The sequence below is a fragment of the Trachinotus anak genome, unplaced genomic scaffold (assembly GCF_046630095.1).
Source record: "Trachinotus anak isolate AG129_WGS33_773 ecotype Australia unplaced genomic scaffold, CSIRO_AGI_Tana_v1 ptg000003l, whole genome shotgun sequence".
Taxonomy (NCBI): Eukaryota; Metazoa; Chordata; class Actinopteri; order Carangiformes; family Carangidae; genus Trachinotus; species Trachinotus anak.
In genome coordinates, this window is record NW_027273854.1 from 24,400,673 (window position 1) to 24,424,687 (window position 24,015).

A 24,015-nucleotide genomic window follows, 5' to 3' on the forward strand; every position below is an offset into this window, starting at 1 on the left:
ATTAAAAGAAAAACATGTCAGATTTACTCAGAGTCATATATGTAACCATGTTTGGCTGCTTATCATCTGAACAGGAAAGACAGGGATTTATCATTTATTGTTCAGATTTTCAGACAGTATGTTCCACTTTAACAAGACAGAGAAGGCTTTTAGGAGTAACCAACATGCTGATGATGAACATAATGTGATCTCAAAAAAGGAGTTAGGTGGAGGTGGCTGGAGTGGACAATAGAGCAGAGCAGAGCAAAGTATCCAGGACCAGCTTCCAACCAGTATGGTAGTGGCTGTGTATCTGTGGGGAGTTTTATTTATTCATTTTCTTAAAAGCTTGCATAATACATTCCAATAAATAAATTCCAATAGATAATAAATACAATCTCAGAGGTAACAGCAACACATACTAAAATACAATACAAAGAGCAGCATGCATATAAAGGTGAGTATTCCAAAAAAAAAAAAAAAAGAAAACTAGAAGCAAAAAAGAGAGACGCCTTTCAGGAAATGAGAAGTGTGAAGTCTTTTCTGTCCACATTTTCTGTTCTGTTTTCGCCACAACCTTTTTCTCTGAACCACGATGAGCAGGCAACACAGAAATCTTCGCTTTATGACCCTTGGTGAGAAAAAAATTCAATTTAGTTCTTCAAGCTGTTCTTCTGTGTTTCTCTTTTTTTATAAAGATAGTATACATAGGAGGAGGAGGTCTTAGAGACTGTTTTCAGCGTAAACATCTATTACTTTAGTCTTATAAAATGGAAATTTAAAACAAGGACAACTTTCCTCACTTCTCACCTCACTGAACTTACTGAACTATGACATTTTTTCTCCTACAGTCTCTTTTCTGTTGGTCTCATCTTCACCTGCTGGAGGTCAGTCCATTCTCCTGTGTCAGACATAAAATCTTTTTACTTTTGAGCAAAATTTTTAAATATATTGTTTGTTACGTTTTGTGTCTGACAGGTGCTCAGATCAGATTAGCTGGATCTGGATCTACTCGGTGCTCTGGAAGAGTCGAAGTCTATCACAACAACGTCTGGGGAACAGTTTGTGATGATGACTGGGACCTAAATGATGCTATGGTGGTGTGCAGAGAGTTGGGCTGTGGGACGGCTCTAAGTGCCCCTCAATCAGCCCTTTTTGGTGAAGGAACTGGGCAAATCTGGCTCGATGATGTGGCCTGTTCAGGAAGTGAAAGGTCTCTCACTGAGTGTCAGCACAGAGGATTTGGTGAACATAACTGTGGACACAGTGAGGACGCTGGTGTCGTGTGTTCAGGTGAGAAGACATTTTGGGTCAAATGCAGTGGTCTGTTTCAAATAATTGTACAGCTTGATAAGGTACAAATACTCTGCAGCATACTTTAAGATTTGATGAACCAATTACAAATGTGAAAGATTTACAGATACATCAACTCATCTGATCAGTATTAGTGCTGATACTGACCTCATGAAGCCGATCAGGTGTAGGACATGACGTGACTGATCCACTTCACAGTTTCTTTGTCTGTGTCAAAAAAAATTTTGCTGTGACTCCTATTTATTCAGTCAGGGCCGACAACCAACTCAGTTTTTAATGTCTGTGCAGGTCTATACCCAAGAAGGTTTATGCATTTTGTATCGGTTCTTATGTGGCTGCAGTTACTTAGTTTTGCTTGTCTCAGTTGCTGTCATGAACTTATGCTAAACATAAGAAAATACAGACTCAATTTCCATCCTATGTTCTGTGCCTAGATGTCAGATTAGCTGGAAATGGATCTACTCAGTGTTCTGGAAAAGTCGAAGTCTATCACAACAACACCTGGGGAACAGTTTGTGATGATGACTGGGACCTAAATGATGCTATGGTGGTGTGCAGAGAGTTGGGCTGTGGGACGGCTCTAAGTGCCCCTCAATCAGCAGTTTTTGGTGCAGGAACTGGGCAAATCTGGCTCGATGATGTGGCCTGTTCAGGAAGTGAAAGGTCTCTCACTGAGTGTCAGCACAGAGGATTTGGTGAACATAACTGTGGACACAGGGAGGACGCTGGTGTCGTCTGTTCAGGTGAGAAACCTTTTGGGTCAAATGCAGTGGTCTGTTTCAAATAAGTGTACAGCTTGATAAGGTACCCATACTCTGCAGCATACTTTAAGATTTGATGAACCAATTACAAATGTGAAATATTTACAGATACATCAACTCATCTGATCAGTATTAGTGCTGATACTGACCTCATGAAGCCGATCAGGTGTAGGACATGACGTGACTGATCCACTTCACAGTTTCTTTGTCTGTGTCAAAACACTTTCTTCAGTCACTTCTATTTTTTCAGTCAGGGCCGACAACCAACTCAGTTTTTAATGTCTGTGCAGGTCAGAATCAGAATCAGAATCAGAATCAGAATCAGAATCAGAATCAGTTTTATTGCCAAGTATGTTTTCACATACAAGGATTTTTTTCTGGTGATTGGTGCAATTGATCAGCAACAGTGGGGCTCTCTAGCCTTGTTGATGAGGCTAATAGCAGATGGGAAGAAGCTATTTTTGTGGCGAGAGGTTTTGGTCCTGAAGGACCGCAGCCTCCTGCCAGAGGGGAGTGTCACAAAGAGTTTGTGTCCAGGGTGGGAGGAGTCAGCTACAATCTTCCCTGCACGCCTCAGAGTCCTTGAGGTGTACAGGTCCTGGAGGGATGGAAGATTGCAGCCAATCACCTTCTCAGCAGGGTGGATGATACGCTGCAGTCTGTTATTGTCCCTCTCCGTGGCAGCAGCGTACCAGATGGTGATGGAGGAGGTGAGGATGGACTCAATGATGGAGGTGTAGAAGTTCACCATCATAGTCCTTGGCAGGTTGAACTTCTTCAACTGCCTCAGGAAATACATCCTCTGCTGAGCTTTTTTGATGAGGGAGCTGATGTTCAGCTCCCATTTGAGATCCTGTGTGATGGTGGTTCCCAAGAAGCGGAAATGCTCCACGGTAGCCACGGGGGAGTCGCACAGGGAGATGGGGGTGGGTGGGGCCGGGCTCTTCCTGAAGTCCACTATCATTTCCACTGTCTTCAGAGCGTTTAGCTCTAGGTTGTTCTGCCTGCACCAGGTGTAGCAGACGGTCAGTCTCCCACCTGTAGGCAGACTCATCGCCATCAGAGATGAGTCCAATGAGAGTGGTGTCGTCTGCAAACTTCAGGAGCTTGACAGACTGATGGCTGGAGGTGCAGGTGTTGGTGTACAGGGAGAAGAGCAGAGGAGAAAGAACGCAGCCTTGCGGGGATCCAGTGCTGATGGTCTGGGAGTCAGACACGTGCTTTCCTAGCTTCACGTGCTGCCTCCTGTCAGACAGGAAGTCGGTGATCCACCTGCAGGTGGAGTCAGGCACGCTCAGCTGGGAGAGCTTGTCCTGCAGCAGAGCCGGGATGATGGTGTTGAAGGCAGAGCTGAAGTCCACAAACAGGATCCTGGCATAGGTCCCTGAGGAGTCCAGGTGCTGGAGGATGAAGTGGAGAGCCATGTTGACAGCGTCGTCTACAGACCTGTTGGCTCTGTAGGCGAACTGCAGGGGGTCCAGGAGTGGGTCAGTGATGGATTTGAGGTGGGACAGGACAAGGCGCTCAAATGATTTCATGACCACAGAGGTCAGGGCAATGGGTCTATAGTCATTTAGTCCTGTGGGCCTCAGTTTTTTGGGGACAGGGATGATGGTGGAGGATTTGAAGCAGGCTGGCACGTGGCAGGTCTCCAGTGAGGTGTTGAAGATGTCTGTGAACACTGGAGACAGCTGATCAGCACAGTGCTTCAGGGATGATGGAGAGACAGAGTCAGGACCGGCTGCTTTGCGGGGGTTCTGCTTCTTAAAAAGCCTGTTGACATCTCTCTCCAGGATAGAGAGAGACGTTCCTTTGGTAGGGGAGGAGGAGGGGGGTTCTGATGTGGCTCTGATGTGGAGGTTAGTGTCAGGCTTGTCCCATTGTCTTTCAAAGCGGCAGTAGAACTCATTCAGATCGTTGGCCAGACGGAAGTCGTTAATGGAGTGGGGGGGTTTAGGTTTGTAGTTAGTGATCTGTCTGAGCCCTTTCCAGACAGAAGCAGAGTCATTGGCTGAGAACTGGAGCTGAAGTTTCTCAGAGTACAGTTGTTTAGCTTCTCTCACCGCCTTGCTAAACCTGTACTTGGACTCTTTAAACCTGTCCCTGTCCCCACTCCTGAAAGCTTCCTCCTTTTGCCTCCTGAGCTGACTGAGCTTAGCTGTGAACCAGGGTTTGTCATTGTTATAACTCACCCTGGTGCGTGATGGGATACAGCAGTCCTCACAGAAGCTGATGTATGACGTCACAGCCTCTGTGAACTCATCCAGACTGTTGGAAGCAGTCCTGAACACCTCCCAGTCAGTGCAGTCCAAACATGCCCGCAGATCCTCTATGGCTTCACTGCTCCACTGCTTTGATGTCTTCACGACAGGTTTACACAGTTTTAGTTTCTGCCTGTATGTGGGAATCAGGTGGACCATGACATGGTCAGAGTGGCCCAGTGCAGCCCGGGGGACGGCGTGATAAGCACCACTGACTGTGGTGTGACAGTGGTCCAGAGTGTTCCCCTCTCTGGTCAGGCAATGAACAAACTGTCTGTATTTGGGCAGTTCATGACTGAGGTTCCCTTTGTTAAAGTCACCAAGGACAATAACTACGTGGCCTGTGGTGGGATGGAAACACCGACCAGGATGAATGAGGTGAACTCTCGGGGGGAGTAGAAGGGCCTGCAGTTTATGATGAAAGTCTCCAGGTCAGGAGAACAGTGCTGCAGGATCACTGTCACGTCTCTGCACCAGCCACTGTTTGCATAAAAGCAGATTCCTCCACCTTTGGTTTTGCCGGACAGCTCTGTGTCGCGATCCGCTCTGAAGAGCTGGAAGCCGGCCAGCTCCAGCGCAGAGTCCGGATCGATCCACACAGCCACGTCTCCGTGAAGCACAGGACGGCAGATGAAGAAAAGTCTCTGTTCCTCTGCACCAGTAGCTGAAGTTCATTCAGTTTGTTGGGCAGTGAACGCACCTTGGAGAGAAAGATACCTGGGAGCGGTGTGCGGAGTCCGCGCCGGCGGAGACGCGCAAGCGCACCGGCGCGTTTTCCTCTCCTCCGGCGTTTCACTGCGAGAGCAACGGTCAGTGCACCTCTGACCAAAATGTCCAATAATCCCACAGGTGAGTCGAGAAAAGTAGGAAAAAAATCCACTGGAGTTGTTTCTCTGATGTTAATGAGCTCTTCTCTGGTGAAAGAGCTCCGGAAACCAAAGCAGAAAACTGGATTTACAAAGAAAATAAGGCAAAAAAATGCGCACCAAAACACCGAGGCAGCCATCCGCGGCGCCATGGCAACAGAATGACAGGTCTATACCCATAAAGGTTTATGCATTTTAAATAAGGGTTCATATGTGGCTGCAGTTACTTAGTTTTGCTTGTCTCAGTTGCTGTCATGAACTTATGCTAAACATAAGAAAATACAGACTCAATTTCCATCCTATGTTCTGTGCCTAGGTGTCAGATTAGCTGGATCTGGATCTACTGAGTGCTCTGGAAGAGTTGAAGTCTATCACAACAACACCTGGGGAACAGTTTGTGATGATGACTGGGACCTAAATGATGCTATGGTGGTGTGCAGAGAGTTGGGCTGTGGGACGGCTCTAAGTACCCCTCAATCAGCAGTTTTTGGTGAAGGAACTGGGCAAATCTGGCTCGATGATGTGGCCTGTTCAGGAAGTGAAAGGTCTCTCACTGAGTGTCAGCACAGAGGATTTGGTGAACATAACTGTGGACACAGTGAGGACGCTGGTGTCGTCTGTTCAGGTGAGAAACCTTTTGGGTCAAATGCAGTGGTCTGTTTCAAATAATTGTACAGCTTGGTAAGGTACAAATACTCTGCAGCATACTTTAAGATTTGATGAACCAATTACAAATGTGAAAGATTTACAGATACATCAACTCATCTGATCAGTATTAGTGCTGATACTGACCTCATGAAGCCGATCAGGTGTAGGACATGACGTGACTGATCCACTTCACAGTTTCTTTGTCTGTGTCAAAACACTTTCTTCAGTCACTTCTATTTATTCAGTCAGGGCCGACAACCAACTCAGTTTTTAATGTCTGTGCAGGTCTATACCCATAAAGGTTTATGCATTTTGTATTCGGTTCTTATGTGGCTGCAGTTACTTAGTTTTGCTTGTCTCAGTTGCTGTCATGAACTTATGCTAAACATAAAAAAATACAGACTCAATTTCCATCCTATGTTCTGTGCCTAGGTGTCAGATTAGCTGGAAATGGATCTGCTCAGTGCTCTGGAAGAGTTGAAGTCTATCACAACAACGTCTGGGGAACAGTTTGTGATGATGACTGGGACCTAAATGATGCTATGGTGGTGTGCAGAGAGTTGGGCTGTGGGACGGCTCTAAGTGCCCCTCAATCAGCCGTTCTTGGTGCAGGAACTGGGCAAATCTGGCTCGATGATGTGGCCTGTTCAGGAAGTGAAAGGTCTCTCACTGAGTGTCAGCACAGAGGATTTGGTGAACATAACTGTGGACACAGGGAGGACGCTGGTGTCGTCTGTTCAGGTGAGAAACCTTTTGGGTCAAATGCAGTGGTCTGTTTCAAATAATTGTACAGCTTGATAAGGTACAAATACTCTGCAGCATACTTTAAGATTTGATGAACCAATTACAAATGTGAAAGATTTACAGATACATCAACTCATCTGATCAGTATTAGTGCTGATACTGACCTCATGAAGCCGATCAGGTGTAGGACATGACGTGACTGATCCACTTCACAGTTTCTTTGTCTGTGTCAAAAAAATTTTAGCTGTGACTCCTATTTATTCAGTCAGGGCCGACAACCAACTCAGTTTTTAATGTCTGTGCAGGTCTATACCCATAAAGGTTTATGCATTTTAAATAAGGGTTCTTATGTGGCTGCAGTTACTTAGTTTTGCTTGTCTCAGTTGCTGTCATGAACTTATGCCAAACATAAGAAAATACAGACTCAATTTCCATCCTATGTTCTGTGCCTAGGTGTCAGATTAGCTGGATCTGGATCTACTCAGTGTTCTGGAAAAGTCGAAGTCTATCACAACAACACCTGGGGAACAGTTTGTGATGACAGCTGGGACCTAAATGATGCTATGGTGGTGTGCAGAGAGTTGGGCTGTGGTACAGCACTGGGTGCTCCTGCATCAGCCCTTTTTGGTGCAGGAACTGGGCAAATCTGGCTCGATGATGTGGCCTGTTCAGGAAGTGAAGGGTCTCTAACTGAGTGTCAGCACAGAGGATTTGGTGAACATCACTGTGGACACAGTGAGGACGCTGGTGTCGTCTGTTCAGGTGAGAAGATTTTGGTATTTGATTTAAGCTGTAATGTTATGTTGTAAATACAGAGTCACAGGAGAGCTACAAAAAAAAAAAATCTGGAAAAGATAAGAACATAATGAAGAGGAATAAATGAAAGAAAAAAATAAGTAAATAAAAAAAATGGAACTATACAGGGAAATAAATTATTTTATGTCTCTGCAGTAATCACAATGACAGACAGATTGACTGTCTGTCATTGTGATACCGGTCTTGTATACTGGGAGGCAGCTCAGTTTACATACTTGAAAAGTCTGTAATATATTTAAGAGAAGAGCTACACTGACAAAACATTCACCATGTCTTCACAATGTTTAGCTGATGATGGGAAAAATCAACCAGTTCCCCAAATTGGACCAACCAGTATAGGATTTTTTTTGGTTTTTGTTTTTGTTTTAACAACTTGTTTCATTTTGATAATCTTGTTTGACAAGAATCATTGTTAAAAGATTACTCTACTGAAAACCTGTATTTGAAATATAAAATATTGATCCTCAGAAATATCAACCAGAGAAACCTAAGAAAGGTTCAATCAGTGTTGTCATCAATGAGCAAATTGTAAATGAACAAATGACCACTACAACTAAGAAGCAGGAAAACACAGTGGCTGTGTCCCAGTTCTGGGGTTGCATCCTTCAGAGGACCCGGTCTACGAAGGTGGGGCCCTTTGTAGCTGTGGCTGAACCGAAATGAGACGAAAGATTTTCAGTGTGCGTCACCAACTGTACCCACTGTTACCGTTGCATCGCAACGTGCAGCTCATGTCACCGAGCAAACTTGACAACACAACTTTTTTTTTTTACAAAAACTTGAGGTTTTTAGGCCCTTGGTTTGAACAGTTGTACTGTTAGCTGTTGATGTGAGCGGAAAGCCAGTACTTAACATTTAAAATTTTAATTGTTTGCTGCCAAAGTATTTTTATTTCTGGTGCACAGTGAATCTTGGGAGAGATTGGGCCGTGGCCCGCCAGTTTTTCTCAGTTACTTAAAATTATCCTCTGATTATTTTCTGGCCCATCATCTATAAAGGGTTAGGAAAAATATGTCCGAAGCCAAACTTACTTGCCAACCCCTGATTTACATTTTGGACCCTTCTTAGGGAAAAATGTCTGCATTTCTTTTTGAAGGAGCCTTCGAAATGGGACATCCTAGTCTCGCTGCTGTGATGAAATCAGACTCCAAAGGATGCCCCCAAATTGGGACACAACTAATAAAGCTCAATAAAAAGGAGTGTTGTCTACAGTATATACATATTTATTTTTAATTATTCAAAAATTGTTCATCTCTCCATTCAATACATCCAATCAAAGGTAGGGTTGGATACACAAAGTTTATGATTATTTGATAGTTGGCAGATCCCAAATCCTACCCATGACTACACAGTGAGCTCTGGAAAGCAAAGGTAAATACAAGTCAGTTGCTGTGTGTCTCAACTTGATTTTTTTTCAGGGAGCTTCCCAAAGCCCAGCATCTCCATTACTCCTGCTGCTGAGGTTACCTGGGGTCAGAAGGTCGGCATCACTTGTTCAAGTTCAGCTGAGTTTGTAGGTGGAACATTTATTCTGACAAAGCCTTCAAGCTCATTCAGAAAGACTCAAACATCAAACACCAACTCGGCTGTATTCAGTATCCCTGAAGTAAACTTTGACGATGAGGGATTGTATCAGTGTCAGCATGAGAGAAATATTTCAGATCAAACTTTCAGCTCCAGCCTCTCTGACGCAGTCAGACTCACTGTTACAGGTAAGAAAAAATGATTCAATTTTCCTGTGACTGATCCACATTAAACAGAGTTTCTCTGTCAGTGTAAAATAAACGTATATTTCATCTGTCACTTCTATTTATTCAGTCAGGGCCGACAACCAACTCTGTTTTTAATGCCATAGTCATCCTAGGTCTGTTGTTACCTATGATTCAGATTAGGTCTATGCAGAGAGGTTTATATATTTCAAGGGAGGGAGAAGGTTTGATCATTGCATCTCTAAAATATTGATAACGTAGGAGAAATAGTAGTAGTAAATATATTATCACAACATCACCTGGGGAACAGTCTGTGATGGTGACTGGGCTGCAGCACTTTGAAAAGAGATGCTGGGTGCTGCACCTCTTCTCCGGGTGGTCACTGTTGTATTCATCATGTCATGTGATCTAATGTGATGAATGAATGTGTTTCATCAGATCCCACAAGTTTTATCATCAGACTGGTCATCCTGCCACTGGGTCTGCTGCTGATGATCACTGTCGTTTGTTTTGTCCATAAGGTACCGAACACATCTTTGTTGACTAGAGGACCGTCTGACATAAAGCTTGTGTATATTGAACTGAAGAGGGAAGTGACGCATTGACTCACGTCTGTGTGCTGCCATGTCTCTCCAGGTCACCAGGGGGCAGAAGCCACGCCCACAGGAGAACATCGAGCTGGATTATTATAACCTCGTTGTTTCCCGAGCCTAAGGAGGGCCAGGACTCCACGCAGCAGAGTAGGATCTCCAAGGAGGTCATCTCACATTCAGATGAATTTCACAGCTGCCACACAGCAACTGTCCATCAGCTCAGTCAAAGATTTGACATTTTACACAGATGTTCCCTGAAGAGCGTTACTGAAATCCCTGTAGGAAAGTGTGGCTGCAGTGGTTTAGAAAGTCTTTTAGCTTTTTGATGTTAGCTTTTATAATAGGCACCCCTTTGTTTTAACTCAGGACTTCAGGAGTTTTACCTGGTTACCTGGGCAGTTGAACATTACTGAAATCCATGTGTGCTGAGGGTTAGGCTTGGGCAATTTCCAAAATGTAAAATCTTGTTAGTATCGCAGTATATGATATATGTATAATTGTGGAATAAAACACAATTTATTATTGAATTTTATATTTCAAGTGTATAATTATATTGTCATGATCTGCCCTTTCTAGGACAGTGTTTGGACTTTGGACTCTCTGGGCATTAATTTTGCATTTTACTTTGAAATCAGTTCCTTGTGTGCCCTCTGTTGTACCACTTCCTGTTTTTGTCTTGCTTGCCCTGCTTTGTGATTGTCTGCCCCGACCTGTGTTCAATTACTAATTATTAATTTGTTCCTGTTCAGTCTCTTCGATGTTTCCTCATGTTCCTGAGTTTTGCCAGCTTATTGTATTTTCATGTTTTGTTTATTTGCCAGTTCTTCAGTTTTGCGCCAGTTTGTAGGTCTGTTTGTTTCATTAAATTACTCTTATTGTACATACCAGCTTTTGTTTGAGACTGTCTGTGTTTGGATCCTGAAAACATTCTCATAATAAGAATAACTGTACTTTGTTTTTCAGGTAAGCCATGCTGCCACAAAACAGCAGTTCAAAGTTTAATTTGTCATATGCCAAGGTACGAAGTACAGTAAGCAAAGCAGTGACATCAGGGAGGTAGGTCAGACTGTGCAAAACTGCAAAAACAAAAAATTCAAAAAAACATCTTAAACATTCAAATACACTCACTAAATGCATTTAGGCATGTAAACATGGTCAAGATGGTTGTTGGTGCCAGATGGGCTGGTCTGAGTATTTCAGAAACTGCTGATCTACTGAGATTTTCCTGCACAACCATCTCTAGTGTTTACAGAGAATGGTCTTAAAAAGAGAAAATATCCAGTGAGCGGCTGTTCTCTGGGAGAAAATGCCTTGTTGATGCCAGAGGTCAGAGGAGAATCACCAGACTGCAAAGGCAACAGTAACTCAAATAACCACTTGTTGACTGGTCAGAACAGACTGGTCAGAAAAATGTTGACTGGTCAGATGAGTCTCGATTTCTGATTCGGAAGGTAGGGTGAAAATTTGGCGTCAACAACATGAAAGCATGGATCCATCCTGACTTGTATCAACGGTTCAGGTTGGTGATGGTGGTGTAATAGTGTGGGGGATATTTTCTTGGCACACTTTGGGCCCCTCAGTACCAACTGAGCATGGTTTAAATGCCACAGCCTACCTGAGTATTGTTGCTGACCATGTCCATCCCTTTATGACCACAGTGAACCATCTTCTGATGCTGCTTCCAGCAGGATAACGCACCATGTCACAAAGCTCAGATCATCTCAAACTGGTCAAACAGGACAATGAGTTCACTGTACTCAAATGGCCTCCACAGTCACCAGATCTCAGTCCAACATAGCACCTTTGGGATGTGGTGGAATGGGAGATTCGCATCATGGATGTGCAGCCAACAAGTCTGCAGCAACTGTCTGATACTGTCATGTTAATATGGACCAAAATCTCTGAGGGATGTTTTCAGCACCTTGTTGAATCTATGCCACAAAGAATTAAGGCAGTTCTGAAGGCAAAAGGGGGTCCAACCCAGTATTAGTTAGGTGTACCTAATAAAGTGGCCGTTGAATGTAGCTTAAGAAACCTCCTCCATATGTGTTTGATCATTTCTGTAACTTTCTGAAACCCACAAGCCGACATTCACCCACTTCTTGGTTGGTCGGCTGTGTGGAGGTGAGAAAAGGAGCCAGAGTTTTAACTTTTTTCATCCTTCATACAAATATACTCTGTCCTCAATGGGAGCAATTGAAGAAAAGGTGTTGGAGCTCAGAAAAAACGGTATATTGACATACCCCCTTATATTGTCTGAGCACAGTTTTTGAATGATCGTGTAAACAAAGAAGCTGATTTGCATGTTTAAAATTTGTAAATGGCCTTTAAATATTTTAGTGTAGTTGCTGAACAAGATTCAAGGAGTCACTTGTACCTGCAGCTGCCTTCTGCTTTATTGTGAGTTTCATCTTGTTCAGCTGTCTGGACCATGGCTTCACTGTTTTGGTTCACTCTTACTGTTTTCAGTGTAGTTTTCTTTTATTTTTTTCAGTCAGCAAGTTGTTACGAAGCCCAGTGAAAGCGGCTACCTGACGTACAACAGCAGAAAGTTACCCTGTGAAATAAAAAACAATCCAGCCACAACTGTTAGCACAAGATACCACCGCTGTGATATGCTCCACAGCAGTGCAGGCAGTGAGCCAGCTAGTGATAGCAACATTTGCTGAACAAATGCATTATATGGTAACAGCAAGTTGGCTAACATGATCATGCTACTGTTACCGGTCACTAATGAAAGCAGTCATGTAACATCATGTACCTGTCAACTTACTAAACCCATTAAGACCGAATGCAGTGTACATGTTTTTCTCCCTTTAAGTTCCGGGTGAGATGTATTTGTTCTACAACCTCACTTCCAAAAAAGTTGAGACACTGTTTAAAACATAAATAAAAACAGAATGTGATGATGTGTAAATCATGTAACCCATACTTAATTGAAAAAAGAGCAAAGACAACATATTACATGCTGAAACTGAGAAATTTTATTGTTTTATGAAACACATTCTTGTCTGATAGAGGATTTCAACTGCTCAACAGTTCAGTGTCTTCTTTGTTGTATTTTTCTTTCATGATGCTTCAAATGTTTTCAGTGGGTGACAGGTCTGGACTGCAGACAGGCCAGTGTTGAGTCTGGACTCTTCTACTACGGACCCATGCTGTTGTAATATGCTCAGAATGTGGTTTGGCATTGTCTTCCTGAAATATGCAAGGCCTTCTCTGAAAAAGTCGTTGCCTGGATGGCAGCATATGTTGCTCCAAAACCTGTATATACTGTTCAACATTAATGGAGCCTTCCCAGATGTGCAAGCTACCCAAGCCATGGGCACTAATGCCCCCCGACACCATCAGGGATGCTGGCTTTTGAACTGTGCGCTGATAACAAGCTGGATGGTTCCTTTCCTCTGTAGCCCCGAGGACACGGCATCCTGGATTTTGAAATTGTGATTCATCAGACCACAGGACAGTTTTCCATTTCGCCTCAGTTCATGTTAAATGAGCTTGGGCAAGGAGTTTTCTTCTTTGCATGGTAGATTTTCAACCTGCATTTGTAGATGCAGCAACGAACTGTGTTCATAGACAATGGTTTTCAGAAGTTTTCCTGAGCCCATGCAGCGACTTACACTATAGAATCATATCTGTTTTTAATGCAGTGCTTCCTGAGGACCTGAAGATCATGACCATCCAATACTGGTTTTCGGCCTTGTTTCCTTTCGATTCTCTGGATTCTCTGAATTTTTTAATAGCATTATGAACCGTAGGTGATGAGATTACCAAATTTTATGTTGAGGAACATTATTTTTAAACTGTTGCACTATTTGCCCACACAGTCTTTCACAGAGTGGTGAACCTCTCCTTATCTTCACTGCACAGAGGCTCTGCCTCTCTGGAGCCTCTTTTTATACCCAATCATCTACTGACCTGTTGCCAATTAACACAATTAGTTGTGAGATATTCAACCAGGTTTTTTTTTTTTTTTTTTAGCATTACAAAACGTTTCCAGTCTTTTGTTGCCCCGTCCCAACTTTTTTGAAATGTGTTGCTGGCATCAAATTCAGGCCTTTTAGCAGCTCATATAGCAGCTCATACATAAACTGGTCCACGGTCAGACCAGGAAAGAAGTTCAACCTGTTTTGACAGTCTGCCTATGCTCTGGTCTTATTTTTTCTCTTTAACAATAAGGAATGCACTAACATGCACATGCGTCCAGAGTGGTTAAGTGTAAGATCTGATGAAACCACATACAGAGGAGGTGTGACCTAGTATGCCATTACTCACTATATCTTTAGAGAGATTTTTTTTTCTTTTTTTGCTGTTATATTATTGTTTAAAATCTCTATATAACCTTGAATAATTTTTTCTAATTTTCTAAAGTAAGTAGGCTTCTGCTTAATAGTTTTAATGTATTCAAACTTGCCAACCTTATGGTGGCATGAGAAGAAATCTACTACCAGTTTTGGTTTTCTGTGTGTCTAGTGCCACCTGATGGTACGCATACTAAGCATACTAGACTAATAAGAGCATGAATATAAAAAAAAAAAAAACTAGAAGCAAAAAAGAGAGGAGCGTTTCAGGAAATGTGAAGTGTGAAGTATTTTCTGCCCTCCGTTTTCTGTTCTGTTTTCTCCACAACCTTTTTCTCTGAACCACGATGAGCAGGCAACACAGAAATCTTCGCTTTATGACCCTTGGTGAGAAAAAATTTCAATTTAGTTCTTCAAGCTGTTCTTCTGTGTTTCTCTTTTTTTATAAAGATAGTATACATAGGAGGAGGAGGTCTTAGAGACTGTTTTCAGCGTAAACATCTATTACTTTAGTCTTATAAAATGGAAATTTAAAACAAGGACAACTTTCCTCACTTCTCACCTCACTGAACTTACTGAACTATGACATTTTTTCTCCTACAGTCTCTTTTCTGTTGGTCTCATCTTCACCTGCTGGAGGTCAGTCCATTCTCCTGTGTCAGACATAAAATCTTTTTACCCTTGAGCAAAATTTTTAAATATATTGTTTGTTACGTCTTGTGTCTGACAGGTGCTCAGATCAGATTAGCTGGAAATGGATCTACTGAGTGCTCTGGAAGAGTTGAAGTCTATCACAACAACATCTGGGGAACAGTTTGTGATGATGGTTGGGACCTAAATGATGCTATGGTGGTGTGCAGACAGTTGGGCTGTGGGACGGCTCTAAGTGCTCCTCAATCAGCCCTTTTTGGTGAAGGAACTGGGCAAATCTGGCTCGATGTTGTGCGCTGTTTAGGAAGTGAAAGGTCTCTCACTGAGTGTCAGCACGAAGGATTTGGTGAACATAACTGTGGACACAGGGAGGACGCTGGTGTCGTGTGTTCAGGTGAGAAGACATTTTGAACCACTTACTGATATATGTTGTTATATTATGTTGTAACCTATGGAGTCATGGGAGTGCCATACAAAAGAATAAATCTGTAAAAGAATAAGAAAATAAATGTGGAACTATGATGTAGAATAAATAATGCTATGACTCCACAGTAATCACAATGACAAACAGACTGACAGTCTGAGGGACACAATCCTGCGTCTTGTATACTGGGAGGCAGCACAGCTCACACATTTAAAAAGTGAGTAATACATTTAACAGAAGAGCTTCACTGACAAAATATTCATAAAGTCTTCACAATGTTGGACCAACCAGTATAGGAAGTGGGTTTTTTTTTTGTTTTTGTTTTAACAAATTGTATCGTTTTGATAATCTTGTTTGACAAGAATCATTGTTAAAAGATTACTTCACTGAAAACCTGTATTTGAAATATAAAATATTGATCCTCAGAAATATCAACCAGAGAAACCTAAGAAAGGTTCAATCAGTGTTGTCATCAATGAGCAGCTGCTTTTAATAGATTACTTTTATTGTCATTGTAAATGAACAAATGACCACTACAACTAAGAAGCAGGAAAACACAATGGCTGTGTCCCAATTCAGGGGCTGCATCCTTCAGAGGACGCGGCCTACGAAGGTGGCTGAACCAAAATGAGACGAAAGATTTTCAGTGTGCATCACCAACTGTACCCACTGTTACCGTTGCATCGCAAAGTGCAGCTCATGTCACCGAGCAAACTTGACAACACAACTTCTTTTTACAAAAACTTTGGGTTTTTAGGCCAGTTGTACTGTTAGCTGTTGATATGAGTGGAAAGCCAGTACTTACATTTAAAATTGTAATCCTCGAGCTCTGTAATAGTATTTTCATTTGTGGTGAGAGATTGGGCCACAACGGATCTACACCAGTGGTCAAAACTGGCCTGCCAGCAAAAATATCTGGTCCACCAGATTATTTTGATAATCTGAATTTTGACAGTCTCAGATTAAACTGTAATTTATGTCAAAATAGAGAATCTCCTCCCACCTGAAGATGCTGATTATATTGTAAGGCCCCTCTTGCCAAAAAAAGAAATAAACCCAAACTATACTCCTGGGGGGGGGGGGGGGGGCAACATAAGCATATATAAGCACATTTTACAACATATTGACGCAACAACTTGCTCCAGGGGAGGGGGGAAGGGGGGGAGGAGGTGGTTCCAGTGCAGACAGGCAGCCAGCCGCAGCCAATGCCATTATGGCGCAGCCATCGGACCCCGCCCGCCGCACTGGATGGGAGGAAGCGGCGAAGGTGTGGGATGGGGGTCGGGGGTTGGGGTGTGTGTTGCATATGTACATGTGAGGAGTGCTGTCAATGTGTGTGTGTGCATAGGCCTGGAGAGTCGCTTCGTCTAGTTCACAATCAGTGCCTCAGTTCGCAGGGTGTCATCGCGATAACACAGCAAGTTGCCATGGAGACATCCTTGATCGGGTCCCAGACGGAGTCAACAATCAACAGGTGTCCGTGGAGGAAGGGAGGGAGGGGTAGGAGTAGAAGCGTCTCACTGCAGCGATCTCGTGGGGGAGTTGTTCCAGCACCGGCCTTGGACAAGGCTGGTGCTGCGGGGGCCGGAACGCAGATTAGATTATGATTGTTTGGGTTAGGGTGAGCAGTCGTATTTCAATAGACACGGCTTACTCTGTTTGTCCATTCTGGTCATCTTCATCCATTCTCCTTTGCAAAGCTGAAAGCTTCTCCAAGATGTTGCCCATATTGCGATTTATGACCACAGTCTGAGCGTTAACAGCTCTGTCTATTACCACAGACAGGGTGTTGACAGCTCCTTCCAAGGTGGTTCCCAAGTTGCGGTTCACAATCACAGTCTGAGTGCTTACAGCTTTACTCACTCCATCAATTATGTCGGGCAGCGTGGGGATTTGGACTGCTGTCACCGTCTTCCGAATTTTCCGATACACCAGGGCAATGTCTAATCCAATCAGCAGAAAGCCTGATATCACAATTCCGAATATATAAAGATCTTCGATGTCCTCAACGGAAAGAATCGCCAGGCACACGACCCTCCACTGCTCCCAGGAGTCCCTCATGTAGCCGAGCCATTGAACCTCACAGAGGCTGTAGCCTCTGGAAGTGTTGTTGCCACCACAAAGAAGCGGGTGCCAGTCCGGCTATGCAACTTCTCAACCCTCAAAGCAGCTCTGCCAAAAAGAACATACCTTGGACTCTTAGTTGAAGCTTATCCTGAAGAGCTATCATGTTCATCTGAAGAAAGCATCACACCCAGTGTAGAGGAAAGGTGAGAGAGTGAGCCATCACTGGTGGTTGGAAGAGTATCAACAATCTCTGATCTGCTGGAGCATCTCTGAGACCTGGTTGGTGCCACTAGCAAGACAGTCACTAAGGAACAGCAACAACACTTTATCCAGTTGCTGTTAACTTATCAAACACTGTTCACCAAAAATGATTCTGACCTGGGTTGCCTGTCTGCTATCACGCACAAGATTAACACAGGAGCAGCTAAGCCTGTGCGCCAGCCGCTGAGAAAAACACCTCTTGAATTCCAAAGTGAAGAGGAGACACACCTGAAGGCCATGCTCAAGGCAGGTGTCATTACCCCATTATTCTCGGAGTGGTTCTCTCCAGTCGTCTTAGTATGTAAGAAGGATGGAGGTGTGCGGTGGTGTGTGGTTACCGCTACTTAAATAGTCTGACAGTCAAGGATGCTTATCTCTTACCAAAGATTGAGTGTCTTCATGTTCTTGGGGGTGCTATTATGTTCTCAACACTTGACCTCCAGTCTGGCTACAGGCAGATAGCTGTGGACGACAAAGACCGAGGGAAGACAGCCTTCATCACCAAGTGGGGCCTCTATGAGTACACCCGCATGCCATTTGGACTCTGTAACTCCTCAAGCATGTTTCAGAGGGTGATGGAACTTGTTTTCAGAGGGACTGCAGTGGGAAACGTTGCAGATCTATCTCAGCGATGTCATTGTCCTGGGCAGGGGAGCTGCTGAAAGCCTGGACTGGCTGGCACAAGTCTTCAAGTTTCTCCACAGCTATGGGTTGAAACTGAAGCCATCCAAATGTCACTTGCTTCAAGAGGAAGTTCTCTTTCTGGGCCAGGTTGTAAGTGGTGAAGGGATCTGCCTGAACCCAGCTCTGGTCAGGGATGTGCAGCTCTGGGAGCCCCACAACAGTGTACATGAGCTGCATCATTCCTTGGGCTGGGTAACTACTACTGCAAGCTTGTTCCAGCTTTTGCAGAGCTGGAGAGCCCTCTCCACAGCCTTCTGAAAGAAGGAGGCTGCAGTCCTGTGGACAGACAAGCACTAGAGTACCTTCTTACAGCTTAAGGAAAGGCAACTACACCAGCTGGGGTATCCCACTGTTGGAGGCAAGTACATCCTTGACACTGACGCCTCAAGCCACAGTGTTGGACCTGTCCTGTCACAACTCCGTTGGGGAGAGGAGCCGGTTCTAACATATGCCAGCAACCATCTCATACCAGTTCAACAGAGGTACTGTGTCACCAGACGTGACTTACTTGCTGTTGTTCGCTACACCTGCCAATTCTGCCACCAACTATTGGGCAGGAAGTTCCTTCTGTGAACAGATCATGGCAGTCTCACCTGGCTTTTCCGGTTCAAACACCCTGAAGGTCAGTTGGCTCGTTGGCTGGAGGAATTAAGCCAATTTGACTTTGACATTGAGCACCAGGCAGGACGCCAACACTCCAATGCTGATGCCATGTCAAGACGACCCAAAAAAAACATTCAAACAAATGTGACTGTTACCAAGCTGGAAAGAACCTGTCCGACCTGCCCTGTCAAGAATGTAAGTACTGCCAGAGACTTCATGAACAGTGGGCAAGGTTTGAAGAGGATGTTGATGATGATGTGCCTCTGGTGTGAGGCATGTGCAGTCTGACAGTGAGACCAGTGGTAATAACATTCAGTCAGTGGGAACAGATCAGCCACATGCTGACACTCCAGTAGTTAACTGGCAGCAGTCAGTCAACCCTGAGGAGCTTGCAAAACTCCAGAAAGCTGACCCTGTCCTCTCCATTCTCCACATGTGGAAAGAGTCTGGGATGCTCCCTGATAAGGATCAGGTGGTGCTTGAAAGCCCAGCAGTGAGGAAGTTCTGGCTCTACTGGCCTCAGGTCATTCTGCAGCAAGGATTGCTCTACTATTCCTGGAAGAGAGTAGGAGGCCCACACCCAACCTTGCTCCTACTAGTTCCAGCATCTATGCAGAAAGAGGTCTTGCCACAGCCCCCCTTAATCTGGTCATCTTGGGGAAGCAAAAACCTTGGAGCACCTGCGGCAGAGCTACCACTGGTATGGAATGGGTGAGGATGTTCAACTGTTCATAAAGAGATGCCAGCATTGCAATGCATGCAAAGCTGCAGGACCAGTAAAAAGAGCTAAGCTACAAAGCTACCAAGCTGGTGCAAGCTGGAAACAAGTACATTCACACACAAGTACGTACTCATCATAATTGACCAGTTTACCTGCTGGGTTGAAGCTTTCCCTGTTCCTGACCATGGGGCTGAAACAACAGCAAAGAAACTTGTGTATGACTTCATTGCTTGATTTGGAGCCACCCACGAGTTGCACACTGACCAGGGCTGCAACTTTGAAAGTTCCCTATTACAAAATGTATGCAAGCTCCTACAGATCACAAAGACAATGACCACCCCCTACCACCCTGCCTCTAATGGACAGGTGGAATGCTTCAACAGAACCTTACTCCAGATGATCCGGTACTACATGAACTAGAACCAGAAGAACTGGGATGGGCAACTGTCACTACTTACCTCAGCCTATTGTAGTTCACGGCATGCAGTCACTGGATTAACCCCTAACAGGCTCATGCTAGGTAGACAAGTTCACCAACCACAAGATATCCAGTCTGGTGCTGCAGAACTCAAATCCAACCGAATGGAAGTGGGAGATTTCCTCTACAACTTGGAAGAAGGACTCAAGGAAGCGCAAAACACAGCACAAGAACATCTCCGTACTGCACAATAATGCCAGAAGAAGATGCATGATGTTAGAGCATGAGAACACTGCTACAGTGTTGGAGATTTAGTGTAAGTAAAGGATGACACTAAAAAGAAGGGACTAAGCCCCAAGCTTCAAGCACCCTGGAAGGGCCCCTTGATTGTTTCTGCACACTGTGGTCCTGTTCTCTATGAGATTTAAGAGGTGAAGCACAGCAAGATAATGCATCATGATGGGCTTAAACCATATGACAGTGAAGTGGTCCCTGCTTGGGTGAAATGTCAAAGAAGCCGAGTGCTGCAGCAGTGCAAAGGTCCAGCTACACAGCTACCTGAAGAGGTTGCATCCAATGTTCCCTCTAAGCTGCACGCTTGCGCAATCGCACACTGCTCACACATTCTCAGCGCACAAGAAAATCTATACAGCGCATAAAATAAAATTCAACATAAACTGTAAATTAATTAGAGCAATAACATTTTTTTCTGTAACTTTTTGCAGTGTAACACAGTGAGTGACAGATGTCCAGCCAATAATACGATACGGTTCACTTACGCTACGCAGCCAATCATAGCATTGACATTGCTTGTGTAGGTGCCCTTCCCATACGCGCCGCGGCGCCGTGCAAGTTAGCTAGCTAACAACAGTGCATTTCATTTTAAGTGGGCCAAATCACTTATATTTAAAGTAAATTAATGGAAATTGCTGCTGTAATTTGATTCTTTTAATAAGCCATGTAACTTGCTATGATCCCAGGTGTTGATCAAGTGTGATACTGGTGTGTGGCCACAGCGTGCACATCTGATATTGCTCACAATGGTCCTCAGTGTGCTCAGGGAGCTTGTGTGTATGCCCAGACACATGAAAAATTAGAGGGAACATTGGTTGCATCATTGGTACCTGAGCTGTTAATACAAAGAAATGATTATAAAGATCTAGTCGAGAAAGGAGCTCCATAGTGTTAGCAAGAAAAGACAGTTAAAACTTCCAGTGGACACACAGTTAAGAAGCCTGAGAGACTCAGGAACAACTAGTTAAGAAGAGACTGTTTTTTTAGCCTTTAGATTTGTTAGTGCCTCTAAGCTTAAATTGAGGGCTTACACTAAAATATTTGGGTTTAAAGAGTAACTAAAGAAGAAAGAATTGTTTTACTGCCATTCAGCTCTATGTCTTTTGAGTTTGTTAAAATTGTGATGTAAGTAAAGTAATAGTTTTAGTTCCTAGACATGTTTATTTGAGTCACTGTCCTGAAGGGACTCAGTACTCCTGGAGGATGGTAGTGTAAGGCAGTTCAGTAAGCAGGACTGCCCCTCTTTCCATGTTAAATGTATTGGTGCTAACTGTAGCATGTTGATTGCTCAGCCAGCATGACACGATCACGCATTCAAACCAAACAAGATTTTCCACGAGAGTTAGTTAGTGTTGAGGTTTAATGGTGCTCGCAGCTGGTCGCATGAACGGCGCTAGCTTTCTGTTTTGTGCCCGAGCTAGAATCCTCAACCAAGCTGAACTACTTAAATCACTGATGTTAATGGCTGGGTGTTTTGTACTGACCTGCTGAAATTAATTAAAGTTCGTGAAAAAAGATTCCCTCTTGTGTGAAATGTTTCCACCCGCACATCCAGGTGAAGTATCCTAGCATACTTCACGGGCTCAAAGCACGGCAATACTTTTATTCACGTTGAGAGTGAATGACTGTGGCGACCCCTATGGTTGGTGATGGTATTGTAAACCTCTGGTCGTTACTGCTTCCTGGTGACACCTGGGCCCAGTGTTCACCAGCCTATAAAAGGCACTTCCTGTTACTCATGTCTCTCTCTCTCCCCTTCTCTCTGTAGGCATCTCCGGTGGTGTTGGGAGCTGCTGTAGGTCTTCTGTTATTCATTTGTTTGTTTTATGCACCTTACAACAGCTACAACCATGTCCACTCACACAACATACACTTCACACTGACTTACTGATTGTCACACTCCATGAGTTAAGTTTTTTGGTTAGGAATTATGATTTAATAAACAATCCTGGTTTGACGTTAACATGGTGTGCCTCCCTCTTTGTCATGGCTGTGAGAGCCAGGCTGTGACAATGACAGACACAAACGTGTCACATCAGGAGGAGCTGTGCACTCCTCTGGTTATACAACAGATCTCCGTCATAGTAGTAACAGTTACTCACAGAATTACTTCCTCTTTAGCGATTTTGTCTACAAAATAAAAAAGCAGGAATGTTCATTATTTCTCCAATTCTGTAGTTCAAACAAGCCTTTAGCTTTTATTATGAAAAATTCTGACAGGAAGTTCCAATTGTTCTGTTGCTTACTTTATAGTCCTCTGAAATAGCGGACATAGGATGTGATATGAAAAAATAACATCAGTTCAGTGAAACGTCGAATGTATGTGACTGTGGCCACACAGTAAAGTAAATTCAAGTTGCATTTTTATCAGTTTTTGTCAGTTACTTAAAATTAACCTCTGATTATTTTCTGGTCATGTATAAAGGGTTAGGAAAAAATATGCCTGAAGCCAAACTTACTTGCCGACCCCTGATCTACATTTTGGATCCTTCTTAGGGAAAGAAGTCTGCATTTCTTTTTGAAGGAGCCTTCGAAAAGACAGGGTTGAATACACAAAGCTTCTGATTATTTGATAGTTTGCACATCCCAAATCCTACCCATGACTACACAGTGAGCTCTGGAAAGCAAAGGTAAATACAAGTCAGTTGCTGTGTCTCAACCTAAAGCCCAGCATCTCCATTACTCCTGCTGCTGAGGTTACCTGGGGTCAGAAGGTCGGCATCACTTGCTCAAGTTCAGCTGAGCTTGTAGGTGGAACATTTATTCTGACAAAGACTTCAAGCTCATTCAGAAAGACTCAAACATCAAACACCAACTCGGCTGTATTCAGTATCCCTGAAGTGAACTTTGACGATGAGGGATCGTATCAGTGTCAGCATGAGAGAAGCATTTCAGGTCAGACTTTCAGCTCCAGCCTCTCTGACGCAGTCAGACTCACTGTTACAGGTAAGAAAAAAATGATAAAATTTTCCTGTGACTGATCCTGAATTTCTCTTTCAGTGTAAAAACCAACTCTGTTTTTAATGCCATAGTCATCCTAGGTCTGTTGTTACCTATGATTCAGATTAGGTCTATGCAGAGAGGTTTATATATTTCAAGGGAGGGAGAAGGTTTGATCATTGCATCTCTAAAATATTGATAACGTAGGAGAAATAGTAGTCGTAAATAAATCTATCACAACATCACCTGGGGAACAGTCTGTGATGGTGACTGGGCTGCAGCACTTTGAAAAGAGATGCTGGGTGTTGCACCTCTTCTCCGGGTGGTCACTGTTGTATTCATCATGTCATGTGATCTAATGTGATGAATGAATGTGTTTCATCAGATCCCACAAGTTTTATCATCAGACTGGTCATCCTGCCACTGGGTCTGCTGCTGATGATCACTGTCGTTTGTTTTGTCCATAAGGTACCGAACACATCTTTGTTGACTAGAGGACCGTCTGACATAAAGCTTGTGTATATTGAACTGAAGAGGGAAGTGACGCATTGACTCACGTCTGTGTGCTGCCATGTCTCTCCAGGTCACCAGGGGGCAGAAGCCACGCCCACAGGAGAACATCGAGCTGGATTATTATAACCTCGTTGTTTCCCGAGCCTAAGGAGGGCCAGGACTCCACGCAGCAGAGTAGGATCTCCAAGGAGGTCATCTCACATTCAGATGAATTTCACAGCTGCCACACAGCAACTGTCCATCAGCTCAGTCAAAGATTTGATATTTTACACAGATGTTCCCTTTATAGAAATCCCTGCAGGAAAAAAAACTACTGAGCTAGAAATCATCTTTGGTTTCATGTCTCCTCTCAGTCTCATGTGATGAACCAACCAAGTTCTTTCAACCAAGCATCAGTAGTAGTCAAAATACTGTTCACTCGTGTTGTCAAGTCTCTTGTTGCCA

General features: G+C 43.8%; 2 protein-coding genes across 8 annotated transcripts in view; both read left to right on the forward strand.

Annotated features, from left to right (window-relative positions):
• The first annotated feature begins 161 nt into the window (after positions 1 to 161).
• The window catches only part of LOC139618652 (scavenger receptor cysteine-rich domain-containing protein DMBT1-like), a 40,692-nt gene continuing 16,838 nt past the window's right edge, over positions 162 to 24,015 (forward strand). The window contains exons 1-7 of one of the 7 annotated variants that reach the window (XM_071474775.1): positions 165 to 614; positions 831 to 866; positions 958 to 1,272; positions 1,728 to 2,036; positions 5,498 to 5,806; positions 6,262 to 6,570; positions 7,027 to 7,335. In XM_071474775.1, coding sequence (XP_071330876.1) covers positions 575 to 614; positions 831 to 866; positions 958 to 1,272; positions 1,728 to 2,036; positions 5,498 to 5,806; positions 6,262 to 6,570; positions 7,027 to 7,335 — 1,627 coding nt within the window. In that variant the 5' untranslated portion in view covers positions 165 to 574. The other 6 variants (XM_071474774.1, XM_071474773.1, XM_071474778.1 and 3 more) reach the window with 6 other exon arrangements.
• On the forward strand, positions 9,816 to 23,752 carry LOC139618662 (scavenger receptor cysteine-rich domain-containing group B protein). Its single transcript, XM_071474796.1, has 6 exons — positions 9,816 to 14,382; positions 14,599 to 14,634; positions 14,726 to 15,040; positions 21,887 to 21,913; positions 23,444 to 23,526; positions 23,642 to 23,752. The coding sequence occupies exons 1-6, from the start codon at positions 14,343 to 14,345 to the stop codon at positions 23,717 to 23,719; spliced, it is 579 nt and encodes a 192-aa protein (XP_071330897.1). The 5' UTR covers positions 9,816 to 14,342; the 3' UTR covers positions 23,720 to 23,752.

Bases quoted from the DNA above. Each gene is read 5' to 3' on its own strand.
- LOC139618662 (XM_071474796.1), top strand. From the start codon at position 14,343: ATGAGCAGGCAACACAGAAATCTTCGCTTTATGACCCTTG. The intron at 21,914-23,443 runs GTAGGTCTTCTG...GTGTTTCATCAG, and splicing joins CGGTGGTGTTGGGAGCTGCT to ATCCCACAAGTTTTATCATC. The intron at 23,527-23,641 runs GTACCGAACACA...ATGTCTCTCCAG, and splicing joins TCGTTTGTTTTGTCCATAAG to GTCACCAGGGGGCAGAAGCC.